At 43.2% G+C, this 20,577-nt stretch overlaps 1 protein-coding gene across 1 annotated transcript in view; it reads right to left on the bottom strand.

The window, feature by feature from the left end:
* Positions 1–20,577, bottom strand: part of RAB3GAP2 (RAB3 GTPase activating non-catalytic protein subunit 2) — a 51,739-nt gene that overhangs the window by 9,549 nt on the left and 21,613 nt on the right. Inside the window, exons 16-28 of the mRNA XM_083604835.1 lie at positions 20,490–20,572; positions 16,893–16,957; positions 15,796–15,886; positions 12,982–13,109; positions 10,166–10,379; positions 9,267–9,364; positions 8,702–8,807; positions 7,250–7,410; positions 6,283–6,499; positions 3,442–3,615; positions 3,210–3,316; positions 1,615–1,681; positions 706–776 (exon numbers count right to left, since the gene is read on the bottom strand). Of these exons, the coding sequence (XP_083460961.1) occupies positions 706–776; positions 1,615–1,681; positions 3,210–3,316; positions 3,442–3,615; positions 6,283–6,499; positions 7,250–7,410; positions 8,702–8,807; positions 9,267–9,364; positions 10,166–10,379; positions 12,982–13,109; positions 15,796–15,886; positions 16,893–16,957; positions 20,490–20,572 (1,582 nt within the window). The remainder of the gene's footprint in view (positions 1–705; positions 777–1,614; positions 1,682–3,209; positions 3,317–3,441; positions 3,616–6,282; positions 6,500–7,249; positions 7,411–8,701; positions 8,808–9,266; positions 9,365–10,165; positions 10,380–12,981; positions 13,110–15,795; positions 15,887–16,892; positions 16,958–20,489; positions 20,573–20,577) is intronic.

The following is a 20,577-nucleotide window of genomic DNA, read 5'->3' as shown; positions in this document are numbered from 1 at the left end:
GGAGAGGAGATAGCCCAGGAGTTTTAAAAAATTAAGCTTCCTTTCTGTCTGATCAACACACACAAAAATGGTTCCCTTCCATCTGGGACAAATTCTGTTTTGTGAACTGCTGCGCAATCACAAGGCACCTGGCCTCACCCAAAATCCCAGAGTTGGGCCAGCAGGAAAATCAGTAGGTACACAACAAAAGCAACTGACACCTGAAATACTAAATCCCTGGCAAATTTTATCATAAAACCAAGCAAAACAAAATTGGTTAACTTTTTTTTTTAAGTAAGAAATGTATTTAAAATGCAGCTGCAACACTTATCCAGTTAGTCTCATAAAACTTTTTGATTTAAAAGGTGCACCTACTTATTGGAAAAACAGTTGTTGTTTTTTAAGGTAAGTACTTGCAAAATTACAGATAGCATACGCCTTCTGAAAAAGTAATCTTCTCTCAGTTTATGGGAGAGTGAAAAGCGAGAACGTCCCTTCTAAGACAACAACAAGCACTATCTAAAAACCAACTCAGAAGGGGGAACGTTCTTCAAAACTGTTTAAATCTACATATGTTTTTATGTGATCATTAAATTATCCCACCAAACCCATATCATTAGCTGACTATGATGTCTTTAACTGAGTGCCCTAGTTTAAAACTGATTTCCGTAATGTTGCCCCCACTTCACAGAAAAAGAAAAGGGGAAAGTATAATTCAGTATTTACCTTGTCCATTAAATAGGTAGCAGCAGAAAGTCTTTTCACGATGAATGTGTTCCACATCATCAGAGCAATTCCTAAAACAGTTACAGTAGAAGGCTATGTCAAAAATATTTTTTGTCAGGCAAGATTCATAGGGTGAAATCCAACATTGCATGAGCAGACGACTTCTTGCTGTTGTTCCCTAGTGCCCCACAAACACACCCATGCCCCCAATCCTCTGAAACAGATTTGAGGGGTTCTCACGAAAAACTAAGCTAAAAGGAGAGGACGAGAAAGTCCTGTTGTACAAGCATAGTCTGTTCTAATCACAGATCCCCACAACTGGATATCATTGCACAGGATGCAACGTCTTTGAAAAATGTTGATGTGAATGCTTAGGTGAAACAAAGAAGATTGCTTTGGTGGAAAAGAGCTTCCTCTATTTATACTGCTTTGAAGGTGGAAAGATTTTTCCAGTGGTGTTTAAGTGGGAAAGTCATTAAATGCTGTACTGATTCGGTAAGAAACTCGAAGAAGGATTTGGGGGGACTGTGACACTGCCTGACCGTTTTCTTTCTTTTGCCGAAGTTCTGACCTCTTAAACCAGACCAGCACACTTCTCTCAAGATTTGTTGGTCTAGATAGAATATACGGTACTAGTTTTTAACAACAGCTTCTCTCAGTCAAAGTTTGCGAGGAGAAACCTCCATAGATCAGTTTGATTGAACGATAAGTAAAACTTCCGCCAATGTCTCCTAAGAATTACATAAGCTGATCCTTCGATAGTAGCTGCCACAACCTTATAGTTGTGAAATCCTAACCACACATTCCACGCTTACAATTTTGAATCCATCATCTCTACTCCACCTCTACAGATTGACAGCATGCAGAATCTTGTGCTATTCAAGTATTAAATAGTTCTTTCATGCTTACCATACTGAACATGAGCATTATTGATGCATCTGAGATGTTCTATAGACCTGATGAGAAAATGTGCTTCCTTGTATTAAAGAGAGAGAAAGAGGGCGTTAAAATTGGTCAATGAAATGAAGTGAATAAGCTGGAAGTTGGTGCCTCTTAAGCTACTTGTTGCAAAATTTGTAGCCTTGACCTAACATTTCAAACTTGTTTTATCAATGACATTAGTTTTGCAGGCTGAAACTCAAGTACACACACAGAGGAGCATTTCACTTTTTCTTTCAAACAAGAAAGCTGAGAGTAGGCTTCCCCCCAAAAAAAGCTTTGTTCTGGAAAGATTAGTCAGATAGAAATAATAATAGCTAACTGGCAGACACTGCAGAGTTTAAGAGAGCAGTTATAACAACATTAAAGCAGCTGGTGCTGTGCATAAGAATGTGGGAGAGAGATAAGAAGACTGAAAATAACTTTAAAAAAAATATTGTGAACCACAGTAACAGTGAACTTGTCTCTTCGGGCTCATTCAGACTTCCTTTTGCACTGTGCTTTCTAGGCCCAGGTCTGAGTGTTTGTATTTGTGTGTGTGTGTGTGTGTGCGCGCGCGTGTACGCATGTGTGTTTTCCTGGTGCTTTCCCTGGGAAAATCAACATTTTACTCCTGAATCAGAGCAAACAGCAGTCTGCGGAAAACATGATTGCTGTTTGCTCCAATTCAGCAAAAAAATGTGGGTTTTCCCAGGGAAACAACAACACTCTGACACACACCATTAAAGCCCAAACCTGTGCCCAGAAACATGGCGCAAAAGTAAGTCTCAGTGTGCCCTCATGCACAAGAGTATCTGGGGTGCTACTTCTTTTTTCAGTCATCCTATATTGGGGAAACTCCTCTGACTGGCTGAATTCAGCCTAGTGTGGGAGAGAGGGTCAATAAGGATCCACCAGATGATCCCTGAGTGATTTATAGTAGACAAGGCAAAACTTTGATTCCCAATTATTTAACAATAGTAACAAAAGCAGGCAGCTACATTAGGCTGGTGAAGTTAAGGAGAGTTTTGTCTGAAAGGGCAGAGCGTTCATTTCAGTTCTGGTATTCAAAACAAACCCCTAAAACTCAGGATGTGCTGAGAGACACCCTGTTGTTTCATTCTGCATCTGGCTCTGATTGTTTCTTTTACTAGCACTCCCAAGATCTACCAAAATAGATGAAAAAATCTGAAGTTTAAAACCCCTGATCTAATGCAACAGCCTTATCTTCCAAGAAGCCAGCTTTATACTCTGTATTGCTATATACCCTAATTTGGTTTAGTCTGCAAAACACACAGACACATAGTTCAGTCTAGCATTGTAGAAGCTGATAATGTGAAAACAGCTAACAAATTATGACAGCTGAGCTGAGCATTACAAACACAGTGCAAATTTTGTCTTCCTTGCAAAAGAAGTGGTAAAGTAGCTTTCTAACTTGAAACTGGTCCAAACAGCTTTTTCTTTCTTCAACGAGCCAGTCTTACATATATATATATATGTTTTTCATCAAATGCCAATTTACATTATTTACATCACACAGCAACAGCACCTGTAAGGTAGGAAAGAGCAGTGAAATGCCCCATTACCTCTGGGTCCTTGTTCCACTGCACAACATACTCCCAACAGCAATGTGCATGCAGCACATCCGCCTCCAGGCTACAAGGAAACTCCTGATATGCTAGATGCAGTAATTCTAGAAATAAAAGTTACAGGAGATTGTTCTTAAGTAATTTGCTGTTTGCCATTTAGAAACAACTCAGTCATTTCTGTTTGCTCCTGAAGTAACTTTACATTCAAAGATTGGCTTTGCATTTTTACCTAATATGGTTTCCAAGCCTTTCTGGTCTTCAGCGGCCTCCTCTAGAAAACTGCTGTCTGTTGGTGGCATTTCCTCTTTGCTTTCTGATTCTTCTCTCTGCCTCCCCAGCCTAAGTAATGGCAGACTGAGGTCCTGCTTGAAAACCCATTTTGCTACGCTGTCAGCAATGCCTCCTAAGACAAAGTAAAAGATTCAGTTTTATGTTTCTCTTTGAAAACAAGCCTAGGCCCAGTTTACACATAACACGCCCCCCATCAAATAGTATCATCTTCCTCAGGGGAAACCAATGTGGTACCTTCCAGATAGTTGAATTTCAATTCCTTTCACCCCTAACCATTGCCCATGCTGGCTGGGGCTGATGGGAGTTTGGAAGTCCATTCCCGCCCCGGATAGTAACGTTTCAGGTTGCATATAGCTAAGAATTCAAGAGTCCTGCTGGGTCCGTCCAAAGGCCCATCTATTGTAGCATCATGTTCTCACAGTGACTAACAAAAATGTCTGCGGAAATGTCCACAAGCAGGACATGAGTGCAATAATACAAAATCACGCTGGGATGCTCTTACATGGAAAAACTCTTCCCCATATATAGAAAAAGAGCACACCAGTGAGAAGGGTTAGACCAGGCATGGCCAAACTCAGGGACTACAACTCCCATCATCCCTAGCTAACAAGACCAGTGGTCAGGGATGATGGGAATTGTAGTCCCGAAACACCTGGAGGGCCAAGTTTGGCCATGCCTGGGTTAGACAGAGCCTTTTACCTCAGAATGCTAGTTTTCAACATTCAAATGTGAAACAATGTGTGTGCATTGTCATAGCAAAGCAAGCAGAATTTGTGTAACGTATGGGTGGGAAGGCCACATTCCCTTGGGGGTCTTCTTTTGGGGACTGTACACCAGCACAAAGCCACCCCACCCTGCCATTTTCACCCATCCTGCCTCCCTCCCCTCCTCTCTCGCTCACACACCATCTATTCTCTCTCTTACACATCCCACCAAAATTAACAACCATCCCAGATTGCACCATCATTGCCTTTCTAAGAAACTTCCAGGTTTGCCCCCCCTCCCCCACTGCTTTTTATGTTTTTGCCGAAACAGGCGCTGTGGGATAGGGAGAAAGGAAAAGCAAACAGGCAGTTCCCCACCCACAAGATAAAGGTTGATTCTGTTGAATGTACGGGCAGGCCCAATGTTTCATATCCAATATGAAATTTCTTCAATAAATTTAGAAGGGCCGAATTCATCAAGCATCTAGAGAGAGAGACTGCATGGCTCCTATGCATTTCAACCCTGTAATTGCTCCTAATTTTTTCTATTGGATTCTCCAGAATGCTCAGAAAACTCAAACCTGCTGGAACTTTTATACCGATTATTTAATGCTGTGTATCTTATGTATTTTTACTGCTGTATGTTGCATTTTAAGGTATTTTATTGGATTGAGATTTTAAACTGTTTTAAGATGCCCCAAGTGGTAATGGGCAGTAGAGGAGCACGATAGAAATGTTTACACACATACACACACTCTTAATATATAACATATAATCTGCCTACTTCAGACTGAGCTCTCTCACCCAAGGGTAACTTTGCTTGCAGTTGTCATAATGCAAAGAGGAATGAGAACTTTACCACATTGGGTGCATATGTCATCTATATGCAATCCTGGCCTATGATCTAAATTAGTCTAAGCATGGAGAAAAAGATAACTGCGGAGAGCTTAAAAAAAAAAAGGACTGATCTGAGCAAAGGCAGGAAACAAACTGAAGCCCCTATAAGAGACACATCCTGATACTTCCTCAAGTTTAGCTTTTTCTGCCTTCAATCGCTAGGGGGAACCAAACCCACAGAAGAACCTTTGTCATGGGAGAAAACAACATTCAAAGCTATAAACTCAGATGTCACTATCATTGCTTAAATCAAAGCAATTGCTTAAGCTTCCCCCTACGCGGTTTTAAAAACCATTTTTTATTAAGATAGCTTACCATCTTAATGTCTCGCTTGAGGTCAATGTCAACATGCACACAGTCAATCCTTTGTTTCGTCAGCCCTTTTCTCTGCTGGGACATGAACACTGGCGCAGGCCACATAAGCTACTACTGACACTAATCCCATTATCAGATTCTACCACACTGAACCTGAAATTGTCCTGTAAAGACTAACAGAATGCCTGATCCTTTGCTAGAAAACGCTGTTTTTTACATTCATAACTGAACATCTTCCTTCAGGCTTCTTCTACACCACTAGGATTTTTTTTTATCTCTCTCTCTCTCTCTCTCACACACACACACACAGTTCGGATAGTACAATAACTGACTCTAACCCACCCCTGCTGGAGCAAGTTCTTCAGCATGAAGCCACAGATCAGCAGTGGGGAAATTCTGGACCACAGGCCCAATTAGGCCTGGTGAGGAGCCACCTGTCCCATACCTGATGCCATACATGATATCAGTTGTGGGGCAGAGAAAGAGGTACGTGGCTACCAAGAAACCACTGGGAGTCTCGAAGTGCACTCCCCATTGTTCCTTAGTAAGCAAGAAAGGGACAGCAAGCTAGAGGTTTCTGATAGCCATGGTGACTGCTAGGACATGAGGCAGGGAGGCAAATACGAGGCAGAGGCAGAAATCCAGTAGAGGCACTTGCTCACAGAAGATGGGGAAGACCTTTGATTTCCCCTGCAATCTCCTGTGTCACCTTCCCAGGGATCGCAAACGCTCTGGAACAGATTTTCAGGGGGCATGGGGGCTGCAGGGGAATGGGCAAAAACTGCTCACCTCCCCTCTTCTGCAAATGAAACCCCCCACTCATGGGTCTTTGGATCCAAGCCAATGTTTTTCAGCACATTCACCTTTTCCTCCTTCCAGCAGCTTCTTCACGGAGAGTCTGCCAAGAGGCTCAGTTTGCAGAGCTGAGACTTGGCTTGTCTTCTTGTTCACTTTACTGTGAAGGAGTGTCTGGAGAATCAGGCAATCCTCTAACTGTTTTAGCAGAAGTTTCCAGTATTCGGTATCAAGGGAGAGTGCTTCCCAAGGGTCCGTATCGGCACCTACTGTGATATGGGAAAACTAACAGAAAAGATGGTTTTGTCCAAGAAGGCAAAGTAAGAGTGAAGTTAGCAATATTTCGCACCTTACACAATGCAAAACCCAGCTTAGAAAGCTATAGCAAAACCACAGCTGCCTGATGAGTGTAACTATGAGATAAAAGCGTGCATGTGAGATGTAGCCTTTGGAGAAGAAAAAATAGGAAGAGAGAAAGCAAATCTCAGTAAACACAGTGGAAAACAAAAGATGTAACCATCACTACTTCTACTGACCTATTTCATAGGGTTATGAAGATAAAACACACTTCATGCAGGCAACTCTCCAACCATTGACGGAGGGGCACAATAAAAAATGTGAATGAATACATAGCCGTCATCTGCACACTAAAAGCTGGAAATTTGTTGTACAAAAGCTGATCTTTCTAGGACTGTAAGAGCTCAGCAAGAGCAAAAGCAAAGCACATTTAACTGTTAAGGCTCAGCTGGTAAGAAGGAACACAACTACAAACAGCCCAGGAAGCACACAATGCATTAAGTAAAAGGTGGCACTCCAGTTTATCCTGCTAAGTTTACTAAGCTGTTAGCATGCTCCATCTTAACAAACCACGGTTCTGACGCCTGGGTATCTCATGTGCCTAGAACAACAACTGTCACCATACCTTTTCCAAATGGTGGTGAGATTAAAATCAGCAGATCACAGAGGGGCTTTACAGCTTTCTTTCGGGAAAGAAGCAACTGCTATGTGGTGGAGAGGAATACAGCTGTTACTTACTTTTTTCTCCGCTATGCTATCTGTTATCTGTGCTGTTACACAATGCCCGACATGAGCAGATAGCAAAGCGGCTCCGTTGTTCTCAGACTGAATACACGCCGTGCGCATCTGCTGCCACCAGGGGGAAACGGACTGGGAATCCCAAGCCTCATCTATAGCGACTGAAACAGAAAGTGGGAAACTCCGGTGTGCAACTAGGTCAGCTAAAATCAGCAGAACAAGAAATAAAGCAGAAGGAGAGGAAACCACACTTTTAACAAAGTCAACTCTATAAATACAGCATCGATCTGTAAGGGTCGGATCCAGACACCTTCTTCCATGAATGCAACAGCTACTGTACTTCTGTTCGTGGAAGAGATCCCAATCCAGCAGCGGCTCCTGCCGGTGGGAAGCTTTTCAAAAATGGTGCGTGCTACAAGATATGCACATGCTATCGGTCATCTCCAACACCTGCTGGAGCCATTTTTTAGAAAGGGAAAAGAGGGCTTTGTCTTTTTATAAAGCACCTGTCATTTGCTGATGATGCAGAGCCTGGTGCTGGTGCTGTCACAAGGGTTTCACAGGTCCCATGCAAAGGAGACTTCTACCATAAACTCTGCTCCATTTGGCACATGCAAGTTTAAACCTGACCATTAGAAAAGTTGAACTAGGGCTCTGGAAGGCCCTGCAAGGCTCCTGAGAGACTCAGCCCTTTGGATAGGAAGGGATGGCCACTCATCGAGTGGCAGTGGTTGAAGGTCTTCCTGACTTTATGTGATTTTGCATTTGCGCACAGACTTCCGGAACATAACCCGCACATACGTTTCAGGCCTACTTTACTGCAGGAGTCCTCGCTATGTCCCTGTTTCTTAACAAGGGAGCAGAAAATATTTCCAGAGGGGTTATCAGCCCAAGAAGGCCCCAGAAAAAGCCAGCAAGAAAGTCAACGAAAGCCATCACTGTGGGCTTGTATGACTGACAGTTTTCCTTTCGTAAAATGGGGCTCTGCTTCACTGGGATGATGCAAAGCAAAAAAGCTGGGAAGACCCTGAGCAAACCAAAAACACTATGTGAAGTACATAAAGTGTTGACAATATAGAAGTGACCCTTAATGTGCAAGAGAGATAGAACCTCAGATTTCTTTGCCCACTTTTGAGTACAGGAACAGGCTGAGAACAGGAAATTTCCAGTCAGTGCAACCGGACGGGGAGATATTTTGAAAGGTCTGTTGCACCTGAGCGTGCAAAAGTTCAGGTCTCCTAGGCACCATAATGAGAACATTGGTGCAGCCACAGATGGCCCTTAAACAAACTTCTCAATTATTCATCGGTTCATTTATTCTGAAATACATTCACATGCAACATTAGGTTTGGCTTTATTCACAGTTCTAATTATTGCTTGCAGAGTCAGGTAAAGGGCCTGTTTTTCAAGAAGTGAGCATTTGCCCATTTCCATTCTGCGAACTCATCTCACCTGTCATTTTGCTCAGGAGGGAGAGTGCAGCATGAAGGCAGCAAATTGATTGCGTTCTATGAAGAATATCCTTTTCCTTAGAAAGCCACACACTGAGAAGCAGGGACTGGGGAAGGTGAGAGAGGAGAAAAAGATTTAGGATATTTCTCTTAAATAAAAATAAATACAGGTGATTACAAAAAGCCAGTGATGGGCTAAAACTCTTAGTTCTAAAGAGGATTTAAAATTACCATTAAGTCATTTCAGACTTAATTATTGGTGTTCATTGGGTTAATCGGCCGCAGTTTATTTACTGCATTGTGATTTCACTATTTTACTGCTTTATTGTTTTAATCTGCATGCTGCCTTGAGATTGCAGTAGGCGGTTTGGAAAGTTGTTTCTTCGCTATGCATCCGGAGATGTCTTCAGATATAATAACCAACTTTTTAATGTTGGTTCCTGAGATCAAGGACCTTGTAACTTTTCTCTCAAAAGTAAGAAGAGCTCTTTGGCAGAGAGCAGCTAGAGTGGAGGCCTGACAATGACTATAAAGAACAAAACGGGAAAGCTAATAATAGGACTCACCAATAATAGCTGGGGGCTAAATCCTGCAGCCTCTAGTGTCTGGCACATTTCTTCTGTGGAACTTTCTCCATGTAAACACTTCCAGAAAAAAAAGCTTCCTGCACACACACACAAAACACACCACACATGGTTTCCCCAATCAATTAAAAATGAAAGCTTCGCCCACTGAATGGATACTTTCTGCTTGCAAACAAAGCAACCTTTCAGACAGTAATGCATGCAGATTTGGCCAATTCACATCAGCAGTAAGTAAGACAAGTGGGAACTTGCACACAGCTTTCCTCTTCTCCTTTCTGCATGCAGCCCACTAGGCACTACTGCAGGTCTTTCAGCCTGCTATCGCAGGACTACCTTGACCCAGAGCCCTCCATTCAATCTCAACGTTCTTCTCCTGGAGCTCTTTCCCCAATTCATTATTTCAGTAGATGAGATAGCTCTAAACGTAAAGGGACCCCTGACCATTAGGTCCAGTCGTGGCTGACTCTGGGGTTGCGGCGCTCATCTCGCTTTACTGGCCGAGGGAGCCGGCATACAGCTTCCGGGTCATGTGGCCAGCATGACTAAGCCGCTTCTGGCGAACCAGAGCAGCACACGGAAACGCCGTTTACCTTCCCGCTGGAGCGGTACCTATTGATCTACTTGCACTTTGACATGCTTTGGAACTGCTAGGTTGGCAGGAGCAGGGACCAAGCAACGGGAGCTCACCCCATAGCGGGGATTCGAACCACCGACCTTCTGATCGGCAAGTCCTAGGCTCTGTGGTTTAACCCACAGTGCAACCCGCATCCCATACGAGACAGCTCTAGCCAGACACAAAGGGGGGAAACCCTCAGAAACAGAGGAGCTTAATGTGTATATTGGAGACACCACAGGGGGAGTTTACTGCAAAATGTTCATACCTAAAGCCACATATTCTCTCTCGTCCAGCTTCTTCACATTAATCACATCCTTTTCATAATCCATATACTCCAAGAAGGTTTTCACGGGCAACACGCCATCTTTGTCGTCCGCAAAATGAACCGAAGGTTGAGTGTTCTGCTGCTTGTAGTTCTCCAGTAACATCTGCAGTCTAGTAAACTCTTGTTCATCTAATCGGAGTAATTTAGCCAAGTCCTTAAAAACAGTAAGTCAAATATGCAACAGTGAGCTTTATATGTAATCTTGGCAGCATGACTAACGATTGCAACTCAATGGAAAACAGCCCAAAATCTTACACTGGATGCTTAGTATCAATCACTGGAATATAGCTATAATGGAGAGAAGCCCACAAAATTGGATATTTTGACAAGGACTAGAACTGCCAGACACTTTTTATATGATTTGGTGTTCCTTTATGACATATACAGCAGAACAGAAATTTGCCATGCCTGGCAAATTTAGAACTATAGTTGATGATCAGATAAAGATGATAGTCTTTACTTAGACATTGTTATTTTAACTCATGTGCAACTACTCATTCTACATGCCTATTTTATGGTTTTGATTTTAATATTTTAATTCTATTATTATTATTATTATTATTATTATTATTATTATTATTTATTGAATTTATTGAATTTATATATCACCCTATAGCTGGGGGTCTCAGGGCAGTTTATAGAATAAAATCAAGACATAAAACCACAACATACATAATAAAAATAAAAACAACAATTCAATTAAAAAAAACACCCCACATTTTAAAAGGGCATAGGATGTAAATCAGATCAACCAAAGGCCTGGTTAAAAAGGAATGTTTTTGCCTGGCGCCTAAAGGTGTATAACAAAGGCGCCAGGCGAACTTCCCTGGGGAGAGCATTCCACAGATGGGGAGCCACTGCAGAAAAGGCCCGTTCTCGTGTTGCCACCCTCCAGACCTCTCTAGGAGGAGGCACACGAAGGAGGGCCTCAGAAGATGATCTCAAGGTCCGGGTACGTTCAAATGGAAAGAGGCGGTCCTTGAGGTATTGCGGTCCTGATCCATTTAAGGCTTTATGGGTCAAAACCAGCACTTTGAATTTTTGTCTGGTGCTACAACTGTTCTGTCTATGTTATATACATTATAAAATGAAATAATAATAATAATAATAAATTTACCCCAAAAAATGCAACCGTGAAGATCACATCCATTCTGGAAATATTAATAGCAGTTGTAGGAGATGCAGGAAACACAGTTCTCACATTGCCATTCTCTCAGAGCAGATGCTGTTTTATTAACGCTTCTAAAAAATGATGACCTATATTGCACAAGCAGTAGCCCTGATTTTTAACATGCAAGTGACAATCACTTATAAAGTGAAGCTTATTGAGAAGCCACCTTTAAAATACTTTTTCTCTCTCTTGTAAAGCTCATTTCCTGCATATACTGCAAGAAGCAAGCTCTTTTAAAGGTCTAGGCACAAGTACCTTGATCAAACAGCTAAGTACCAAGAAAGGCACTAGTTAAATTGTGTTTAAGTTACAGGATCATATAGGATGGTAAAAAAAATGAATTCCCTCATGCACCATTTTAATCTCTGTGTAGGAAAAAGCATGTAGGGTCACAGAAAGCTGGCTTGTACAGTGGTGCCCCGCAAGACGAATGCCTCGCAGGACGAAAAACTCGCTAGACGAAAGGGTTTTCCGTTTTTCGAGCTGCTTCGCAAGACGAATTTCCCTATGGGCTTGCTTCGCAAGATGAAAACGTCTTGCAAGTTTGTTTCCTTTTTCTTAAAACCGTTAATACTGTACAGTTGCGACTTGACTTCGAGGAGCAACTCACAGCAAGTGGTGTGGTAGCCTTTTTTGAGGTTTTTGAAGACTTTGGTGATTTTTGAAGCTTTTCCAAAACTTCTTTTGCAGCCATTTGTTAAGTTAAACTTTTAAAACTTTTTGGGGGGTTTTTGGATTTTGGGTTGGGGTGTTTGGAATTCAAGGACTTGGTGTTGGGGAGGGGTTTGCAAGAATCTGGAAGCTTGTGTGGTTTTTTTCTGCATTTTTATGATTTTCTGTGACCATTGGGCCACTCTGCTGTTTTTTTAAAAAAAAAATTCTGGGTTTGAATTTCTGTGTGCTGGGTGACTGGGGGAACAGTTGGGGAGGGGTTTGCAAGAATCTGGAAGCTTGTGTGTTTTTTCTGCATTTTTATGATTTTCTGTGACAATTGGGCCACTCTGCTGTTTTTTTAAAAAAATTCTGGGTTTGAATTTTGAAATGCTCTTTACAGTATGTGTGACTTTAAAGAGCACTTAATAAACTCTTGTTGTACCAAATTTGGCTTTGTTTGGACTTTTTTTGACCATAGGAACGCATTAATTGAATTTCAATGCATTCCTATGGGATTTCATGCTTCGCAAGACGAAAAATTCGCTAGACGAAAAAACTCGCGGAACGAATTAATTTCGTCTTGCGAGGCACCACTGTACCAGGTCAGATCACTGGGTCCATCTAACTCAGTATCCCCTACACTGACTGGAAGCAGCATTCCAGGGTTTCAGGAAGGAGGTCTTTCCAAGCCCTAAAAGGAGATACCACGGGCTGAACCGGCCTACAAAGTTATGGTGAGCTGCTGAGAGCAATGGCCTTTAAAACATTTTATTTTAAGAAGGATTAGTACTTTATTAGAAAGCAATGTTTTCATCCGTATATTTTTCTTTCGATCATAACGCACAGAGTGCGCACTCCAAGGTTTCTTAAATTTCTGTCTTTCTCAAAACCAACCCCCTCCCCCGGCAAAAAAAATGTTCACACTACTCACGTTATTAGATGGCACAATCTCACACGGCACAGTCAGAGAATTTAGCTTGCTGACTGACTCATGAAGGCGCATTAGTTTCAGTTTGTTTGCACAGAACTGTAACAGCCCTTCATCGATACACTCCATCTCTGCCGGGGGGGGGGGGAGAAACACACACACACATATTAGTCTTAATGAATGTGCAATGGAGCTGTAAGATCGCTCTGCAGCTTCATTAAGCTCCCCGTTAAGCAATATTTCCAGAGCGCAGCTGCTTGCATGAGAATTCTGTTTTATCAGGTTAAAGTCTGGGTGAGTTTTGCCTACAGGCAAAGGAAGTGTCAGCTTCTCTTTGAAAGCAGAATCTTGAGCAGGACGCTTAAACAACATGAAAATCAAAAGTCTCAACACACAAAGAACGTCTCTTCACAGCAGGCAGGCAGAAAATGAATTCCCTACACTGGCTAACAGTTCATCACACACATTTTGACATTTGTCACACGTCGCTTACATATAGGGCGCAAACCATTTAGTTTTGAAGTCACCCAGGTTGTTGTTTTTTACTTCTGGAAGGTTTCAATATCTACACTGTGACCTCTGCCTACTGAAGCAGCTCAAGACTTCATTAACAAGAAGAATGGGGTTGTCTCAATATGCAACTGAAGCAAACGAGACGGGCCATAACATTTGATTTTACACAGATCAGAGTGCAGGTAGTTGGGGTGTGTGGGGAAATCTGCTTATGTCACATAGGTAAAGGTAAAGGGACCCCTGGCCATTAGGGTCATTAGCTAGGGACCATTAGCTCACCCCGTCATGGGGATTTGAACCGCAGACCTTCTGATCAGCAAGTCCTAGGCTCTGTGGTTTAACCCACAGCGCCACCCGCACATACAAAGGAACAAAAAAATGCTGCAATAGCAAATCTGCTTCTCGTAAGTTCAGATTCACACTGTGTAATAATTAATTTGCCTCATAGTAAAAAGCTACCCTAAAGTTTTCCCTGTTCAGCTACTCACCTTGCAACTAAGGGATCACCCACCAAATAATCAGTTTATAAGTTAACTGTTCGCATGCAGGCTCCGAGAATGCCAAATGTAAGGAAGGATCTCTGTTGAGGTTGAGATTCCCTATCCTTGCAGAAAGAGAGCAGGGGGGTGAGACAAACCCTACCCCACAGCACTGTAGAGAAGGGGTGTATATGTGTGCTTCCCTCAAACTTCCTGGAATCTCTTAAAGCAGAAGCATACGCCCTCACCCCTTTGGGAAAGAAAGCGATCACAGGGTTCAACTTAGGGGGACCAAAAAAGGGACAGGATCCCTTCGTCATCAAAGCAGTAGTAGGGGAACTGAGCTCAGGGAACAGCCCAATTCTCTTTCTCCAACAATTGCATCAGGAAGTTCAACAAAAAGTGACTGTGGGGATGGCAGGGGCTAGATTCTGCAAGTTAGGGGCGAGTTCTCTCCAAGCATGCACTTCTCCCTGTAATTGATCAGCTGTGGGGAGAAGAAAGAATCTAAAAATCAGACCTCCCTCAGGGTCCCACTTGCTTCTTTCATATGAAATTCAGTCACCATTTTGATCACAGCCGAAAAGGTATTTCCCCAAACTGCTTTGTGGTTTTTTTTCTTGCAGTCCAGCAGTACTGTATTTTTCGCTCTACAAGACGCACTTTCCCCCTCCTAAAAAGTAAGGGGAAATGTGTGTGCGTCTTATGGAGCGAATGCAGGCGGGAGGCTCTGCTTAGCGCTCCCTTTAAAGAGCGCACGGAGTGTTTGTGCTTTAAAGGGAGCGTGGCTCTTGAGGGAGCCTTAGCCACACGCAGCCTCTCCCAGGCAGGGGATGAAGGCTCCCCTTGCCCAGGAGAGGCTGCGCGGAGCTAAACAAGAAGCCAGGACAGCGAGCGGGATCGCAGCGATCCCGCTGGCTGTTCTAGCTTCTAGCTTAGCCGTGCAAAGCCTCCGCAGGGCACGGGGAGCCTTCATCCCCGTGCCCTGCGGAGGCTTCACAGGGCTATCCAAAAGCCAGAACAGCTAGAGGGAGAGCGCTCCCTCTAGCTGTTCTAGCTTCTGCCTTAGCTGCGCGAAGCCTCCGCAGGGGAGCGGGGAGCCTTCATCCCGCTGCCCTGAAGAGGCTTCGCGCGGCTATCCCTGGCTTTTGTGGGAGGTGGGGGAAGGGACAGAGCGCGTGGTTCTGTTCCTTTCCCCACCTCCGAGAAAAGACAGGGATAGCTGCGCTCCCTTTAAAGAGCGCGAGGCTCTTGCGGGAGGTGAGCGGAAAGCCAGTAGGCTTGCTTTCGCAGAAGCCAGGAGGGCAAGAGGGAGGTGGGGGAAGGGACAGAGCGCGTGGTTCTGTTCCTTTCCCCACCTCCGAGAAAAGACAGGGATAGCCGCGCTCCCTTTAAAGAGCGCGAGGCTCTTGCGGGAGGTGAGGGGAAAGCCAGTAGGCTTGCTTTCGCTGAAGCCAGGAGGGCAAGAGGGATCGGTGTGCACTGATCCCACTTGCTCTCCTGGCTTCAGGGATAGCCCCGCAAAACCTCCTGAGCGAAGATGGAGGAGCACTCCCTCTTAGCTCAGGATGCTTTGCGTTGCTTTCTTATTTCTTGTTTTCCTCCCCTAAAAACTAGGTATGTCTTATGGTCCTGTGCGTCTAATAGAGCGAAAAATACGGTATATAAATTTCATGAAATATATAAATAGAACAAATGATGACTGTGAAAGTTTCAATAGTCAAAGTATTCTGTCTCCATTTTTACTGTCTCTATGAGCCTTTGGTTCAATCCAGCAGGCCTCTACTTATTTTTTTACATGGTTACAGAAGACATTTTCACTCACCCTGACTTTTTAAGGTATCCATTAACGTTTGCGCTATGCTTGTCAAAGAAGACAGTGGCAATCGCTCGTTTGCAAGAATGCTTTCCAGTGCCTGTCAGTAAAATAAACCACACACGAGTCAATTTTTCTCCATCATTTCATGCTGTTAAAACAAAAGCCATGCAGGTGCTTCCTATAAGCAGCCATCAACACAATTCCAAATAATCTCTCTTGGGCTGGAATGCTTTGCTGGGCCTATGGTGCATGTACTGAGGGACAAGGGTTGTCAAGGGGGGAAATGCCTACAAAATTAGTCCTGCATTTATAGTCTGATCTCCCAAACCAGTTCTGTAAATAAATCTAATTTGTAAGTTACCTAAAGCAACATTGTTCAAAGTGTCAGGGGGGACTACTTAGAGAAACATAGGCAGTTGCCAGGAACCAACAAGCACAACCAACACTACCCCCACAATATGAATGCACTGATTGGCCCAGGAAAGAGAGAGAGAGGGAGCCACCACCAAGCAGGGGGCTATAATCTGTTAGGATATTTCCGTTCCACCTTAAAAGGGAGCAGGATGTTTGTGTCACAGCCTGCGTATTTCCTGTTCACAGGATGTTTCTGTTGTGTCTTTGCTTTCGTTTCTCTCTGTGTGCCTGAGACATTGAAGCAGGCAGTCATGTTTTCTTTGTTCTGACCAACGCTGAATAAAGTTGTAAATAATGCTCTCCTGAGTGTGTCTTTCGCTGTGCGAATTCTGCTGATAGAGTGTGCATCAGCTCTGGAATGTGGCAAGCTAATTCTGGAGCTCGTGTCGCTAATTGAATGATACTGCGTGTCTACGGGAGGTCGATGGATCGCAACGGAGACGACGTGGGGTCATGATGGACTCTGTCTCCCTGGCAGTATCCCAACATAATCTCTGCACGCTCTGCATGTTGGTGGGAAATGCAGCAACCCTTCACTCTTACAATTCGCCTCCCTATTTAAAGAACTAAAATGTCTACACATGGAAACAAGAGTTGTTAGGCATGTATAAAACAACAACAAACCGTTTGCCTAATTTGGATCAAAAGGCAATAATGAATGCAAAATGAAGCCCTTCCTAGCTCATTACCTGTTTTTTAGTAGCAGGATATTTAATATCAAGAATTAATCCCTTCACTTCAGCCTCAACCACATCTGGAAAGAAAGAAAGAAAGAAAGAAAAGAATATAATAAATGCACATTACAAAAGAGGTTTAAGGAAACTAAAGGGTGCCCACTTTAGCTATTGGGGGCTCCTACAGTCAAGAGAGCAACAAATGAGGAGGCGCAGAATGCCTGCATCATACCACTTAGGGGCAGTGCACTACAGCCAGCCACTTCCAACCAGAGTGATCTGGTTCAGTTGCAGTGACACAGCACATCAGGGAGAATTCAGCATCTTTGGACAGGAGCCAATGCAAGACAAGCTTCACTCTAATTATCAAATTAAAGCCTAAAAGTAGAGTACAGTCTAAAAGTAAAACTACCTATCATGCCACCCTCTTGTTTCAGTTGTGGGACGTTTGTTTTCCTGCCTTGCAGCCCTGGGGTCTTCTCAACTATTGTCACAAGTAGCTCAAAGTCTAGCACTGCAAAGTGGAGCAAATGGGAGACTCTTTGGGCAGAGCTTCATTAATAGCTGCTGGGTGTGATACTAGGATGTTTCAAACAGCAGAAGAAACTACACAAATCACAGCTATGCAATAGTGCCTTTAGCAGAATGCTGAGACATGTGGGAAATGCATTCTAATTAAAGTTATGACATGTTTTCCACCCTTCCTGCTTATCTCTGTTACATCCTCCTCCAAACACATCCCTTGACCCCTTTCTGCCCCACTACAGTGGCGGTCTATACTAAGATTTGCAAGTTAAGGAGAATCATATGGCTTTTAAAAACACACACACAAAAAGCCCCACCATTTTTCAATTGCTGAAGTTAATGGCAAAATTAAGTCAACAGACTGTTCACTTTTCCAGGAGCAGTGCATCTGCAGAGCCAACTGTGGCATCATTTGCACCAGGCATCAAGCAGCTAGGCCCTAGATTTTTAAACCTGTCACTGGGAATTCAATTTGTCTCTGCTGTTGCACAACTTGTTTACTTACAACAAAAAGCAGCATCTCTCAGGTCATAAATGAATAGCAGAGAGGACTGAGTTGAAAAGAAAGCTGGAGATGTGAAGCAAAGTCAAAGGAAAGGGGTGTCAAGCCTGCATCCTGGGAGGTGAACAGTCCCTGGGGCTTTCAAGGGTGGAGTGGAAGAGATGTATCTCTCTCTGCTCCTTGCCAGATCTATACATTCTGCACAGGCTGGCAGCCTGAACTGTTTGCTCTGTTTTGTTTTGTTTTTTAGGGGATGTCAGCGTGTATTATGCTCATGGTGCGACCTCTACTTGGGGTTTAACCTGACAGCTCAAATTCACTTGGTTAAAAATAACATGGAAAAGCACTGAAACGAAGTTGATAGTGTACAAGGTGAAAGGCACATCCACTAGAAATGCCAAGTCTCTAGTTAAGCCTTTATGCCGCTTTATATGTGGAAAGACCATATATGCAAGGGGTAAATTAAATACAACATAGTCCCACTCCAAAATAATGCATTGCTTTACGCAAGATGCAGCTTAAGTTAAGCGACTTCTGCAGAATGTGAAGTGCAATGCTGTTGTGCTAGGAAGTTATAATATATTTTAACCTGCCCCATGACTGAATCACATTTAATCATTATATATTTAACGTAGCACGACATTAAACTAAGTGTAGTTTAACGTAATATTACCCCCATGAGTACAAAAAATGCATGGCTACTGGCTACTGGCAGCGTGAAGAGTTGATACTCTTTTTCCTTACATAATTCATGGTCTCTCTTTAGGAATCTAAATTCACTGTATACATTTTTAGGGAAGGTAATTTAACAACTAAATTAGAGTTCTTTATGAACTGCCCCCAAATCGTGAGAGAAGAGAGAGGCATCTCTTAAGACAATTCAACTATTCTACAAGTGATCATAGGCTTCCCAAATTTATTATCCAAGCAAATAAGCCAAGTATTTCTCCATGACAATTTAAGTGCTCATTTCCTTAGACCATGGAAGCTCTGCACAGAGGTTAGATGATCAGAAGTAGAATCATAGAATCATAGAATCATAGAGTTGGAAGAGACCACAAGGGCCATCGAGTCCAACCCCCTGCCAAGCAGGAAACACCATCAGAGCACTCCTGACATATGGTAGTCAAGCCTCTGCTTAAAGACCTCCAAAGAAGGGGACTCCACCACACTCCTTGGCAGCAAATTCCACTGTCGAACAGCTCTTACTGTCAGGAAGTTCTTCCTAATGTTTAGGTGGAATCTTCTTTCTTGTAGTTTGGATCCATTGCTCCGTGTCCGCTTCTCTGGAGCAGCAGAAAACAACCTTTCTCCCTCCTCTATGTGACATCCTTTTATATATTTGAACATGGCTATCATATCACCCCTTAACCTCCTCTTCTCCAGGCTAAACATGCCCAGCTCCCTTAGCCGTTCCTCATAAGGCATCGTTTCCAGGCCTTTGACCATTTTGGTTGCCCTCCTCTGGACACGTTCCAGTTTGTCAGTGTCCTTCTTGAACTGTGGTGCCCAGAACTGGACACAGTACTCCAGGTGAGGTCTGGCCAGAGCAGAATACAATGGCACTATTACTTCCCTTGATCTAGATGCTATACTCCTATTGATGCAGCCCAGAATTGCATTGGCTTTTTTAGCTGCCGCGTCACACTGTTGGCTCATGACAAGTTTGTGGTCAACCAAGACTCCTAGATCCTTTTCACATGTACTGCTCTCAAGCCAGGTGTCACCCATCTGGTATTTGTGCCTCTCATTTTTTTTGCCCAAATGCAGTACTTTACATTTCTCCCTGTTAAAATTCATCTTGTTTGTTTTGGCCCAGTTCTCTAATCTGTCAAGGTCGTTTTGAAGTGTGATCCTGTCCTCTGGGGTGTTAGCCACCCCTCCCAGTTTGGTGTCATCTGCAAATTTGATCAGGATGCCCTTGAGTCCATCATCCAAGTCGTTGATAAAGATGTTGAATAAGACCGGGCAATAAGTAGCAATAAGTCATAATCAAATTAAGAATGGGTGTCACACCTTTCCAAACTACATCTTCATAAACCACGTTTATGAACTCAACAGCAGTTATGCAATATTGCCAATTCCCATCAATTTCAAAAGACTGTTCACGGGGGGGGGGGGGGAATCCAAAGGGATTGGGAGACTACTAAAAATGTTTGAATTTCATCTTGTTTGGACCAACTGCATGGAGAGTTTGCACTTTGGCAGCTTCTACACGGGTGGCACAATATTTCAATCAGATATTATACAGGTATTGTAGTGCAGAATATTAGTGATACTAACGAATTTTGTACACAACTAATTGCTTAAATGTAACAGAAAGCCTATCCTTCTGTGATGTAGGTGAACCTCAAAAGGTACCTAAGTATGTTAAGGAGAGCCTGCTGGATCAGGCCAGTGGCCCATCTAGTCCAGAATCCTGTTCTCACAGCGGCCAACTAGATACCTTGTGAAACCCTCATGCACGACCCAAGCAAAACAACCTTCTCCCCTCCTGCAGCTTCCGGCGACTGGTATTCAGAAGCATACAGTACTGCCTCTTATCATGTTACATCATACTATGACCCCATAAAAAAAGAACCTACCCAGATTTAACGTTTTAGCTTTCAGCAAGGCAGTCAACTTCTTCACTAGATGCATATCCTTTGCTCGCTCACTCTTCTTATCGCTAGA

Source organism: Podarcis filfolensis (genome assembly GCF_964270895.1).
Source record: "Podarcis filfolensis genome assembly, chromosome: 3".
Taxonomy (NCBI): Eukaryota; Metazoa; Chordata; class Lepidosauria; order Squamata; family Lacertidae; genus Podarcis; species Podarcis filfolensis.
Note: the sequence above shows the minus strand (reverse complement) of the source record. Positions and strands in the feature narration are given on the sequence as shown.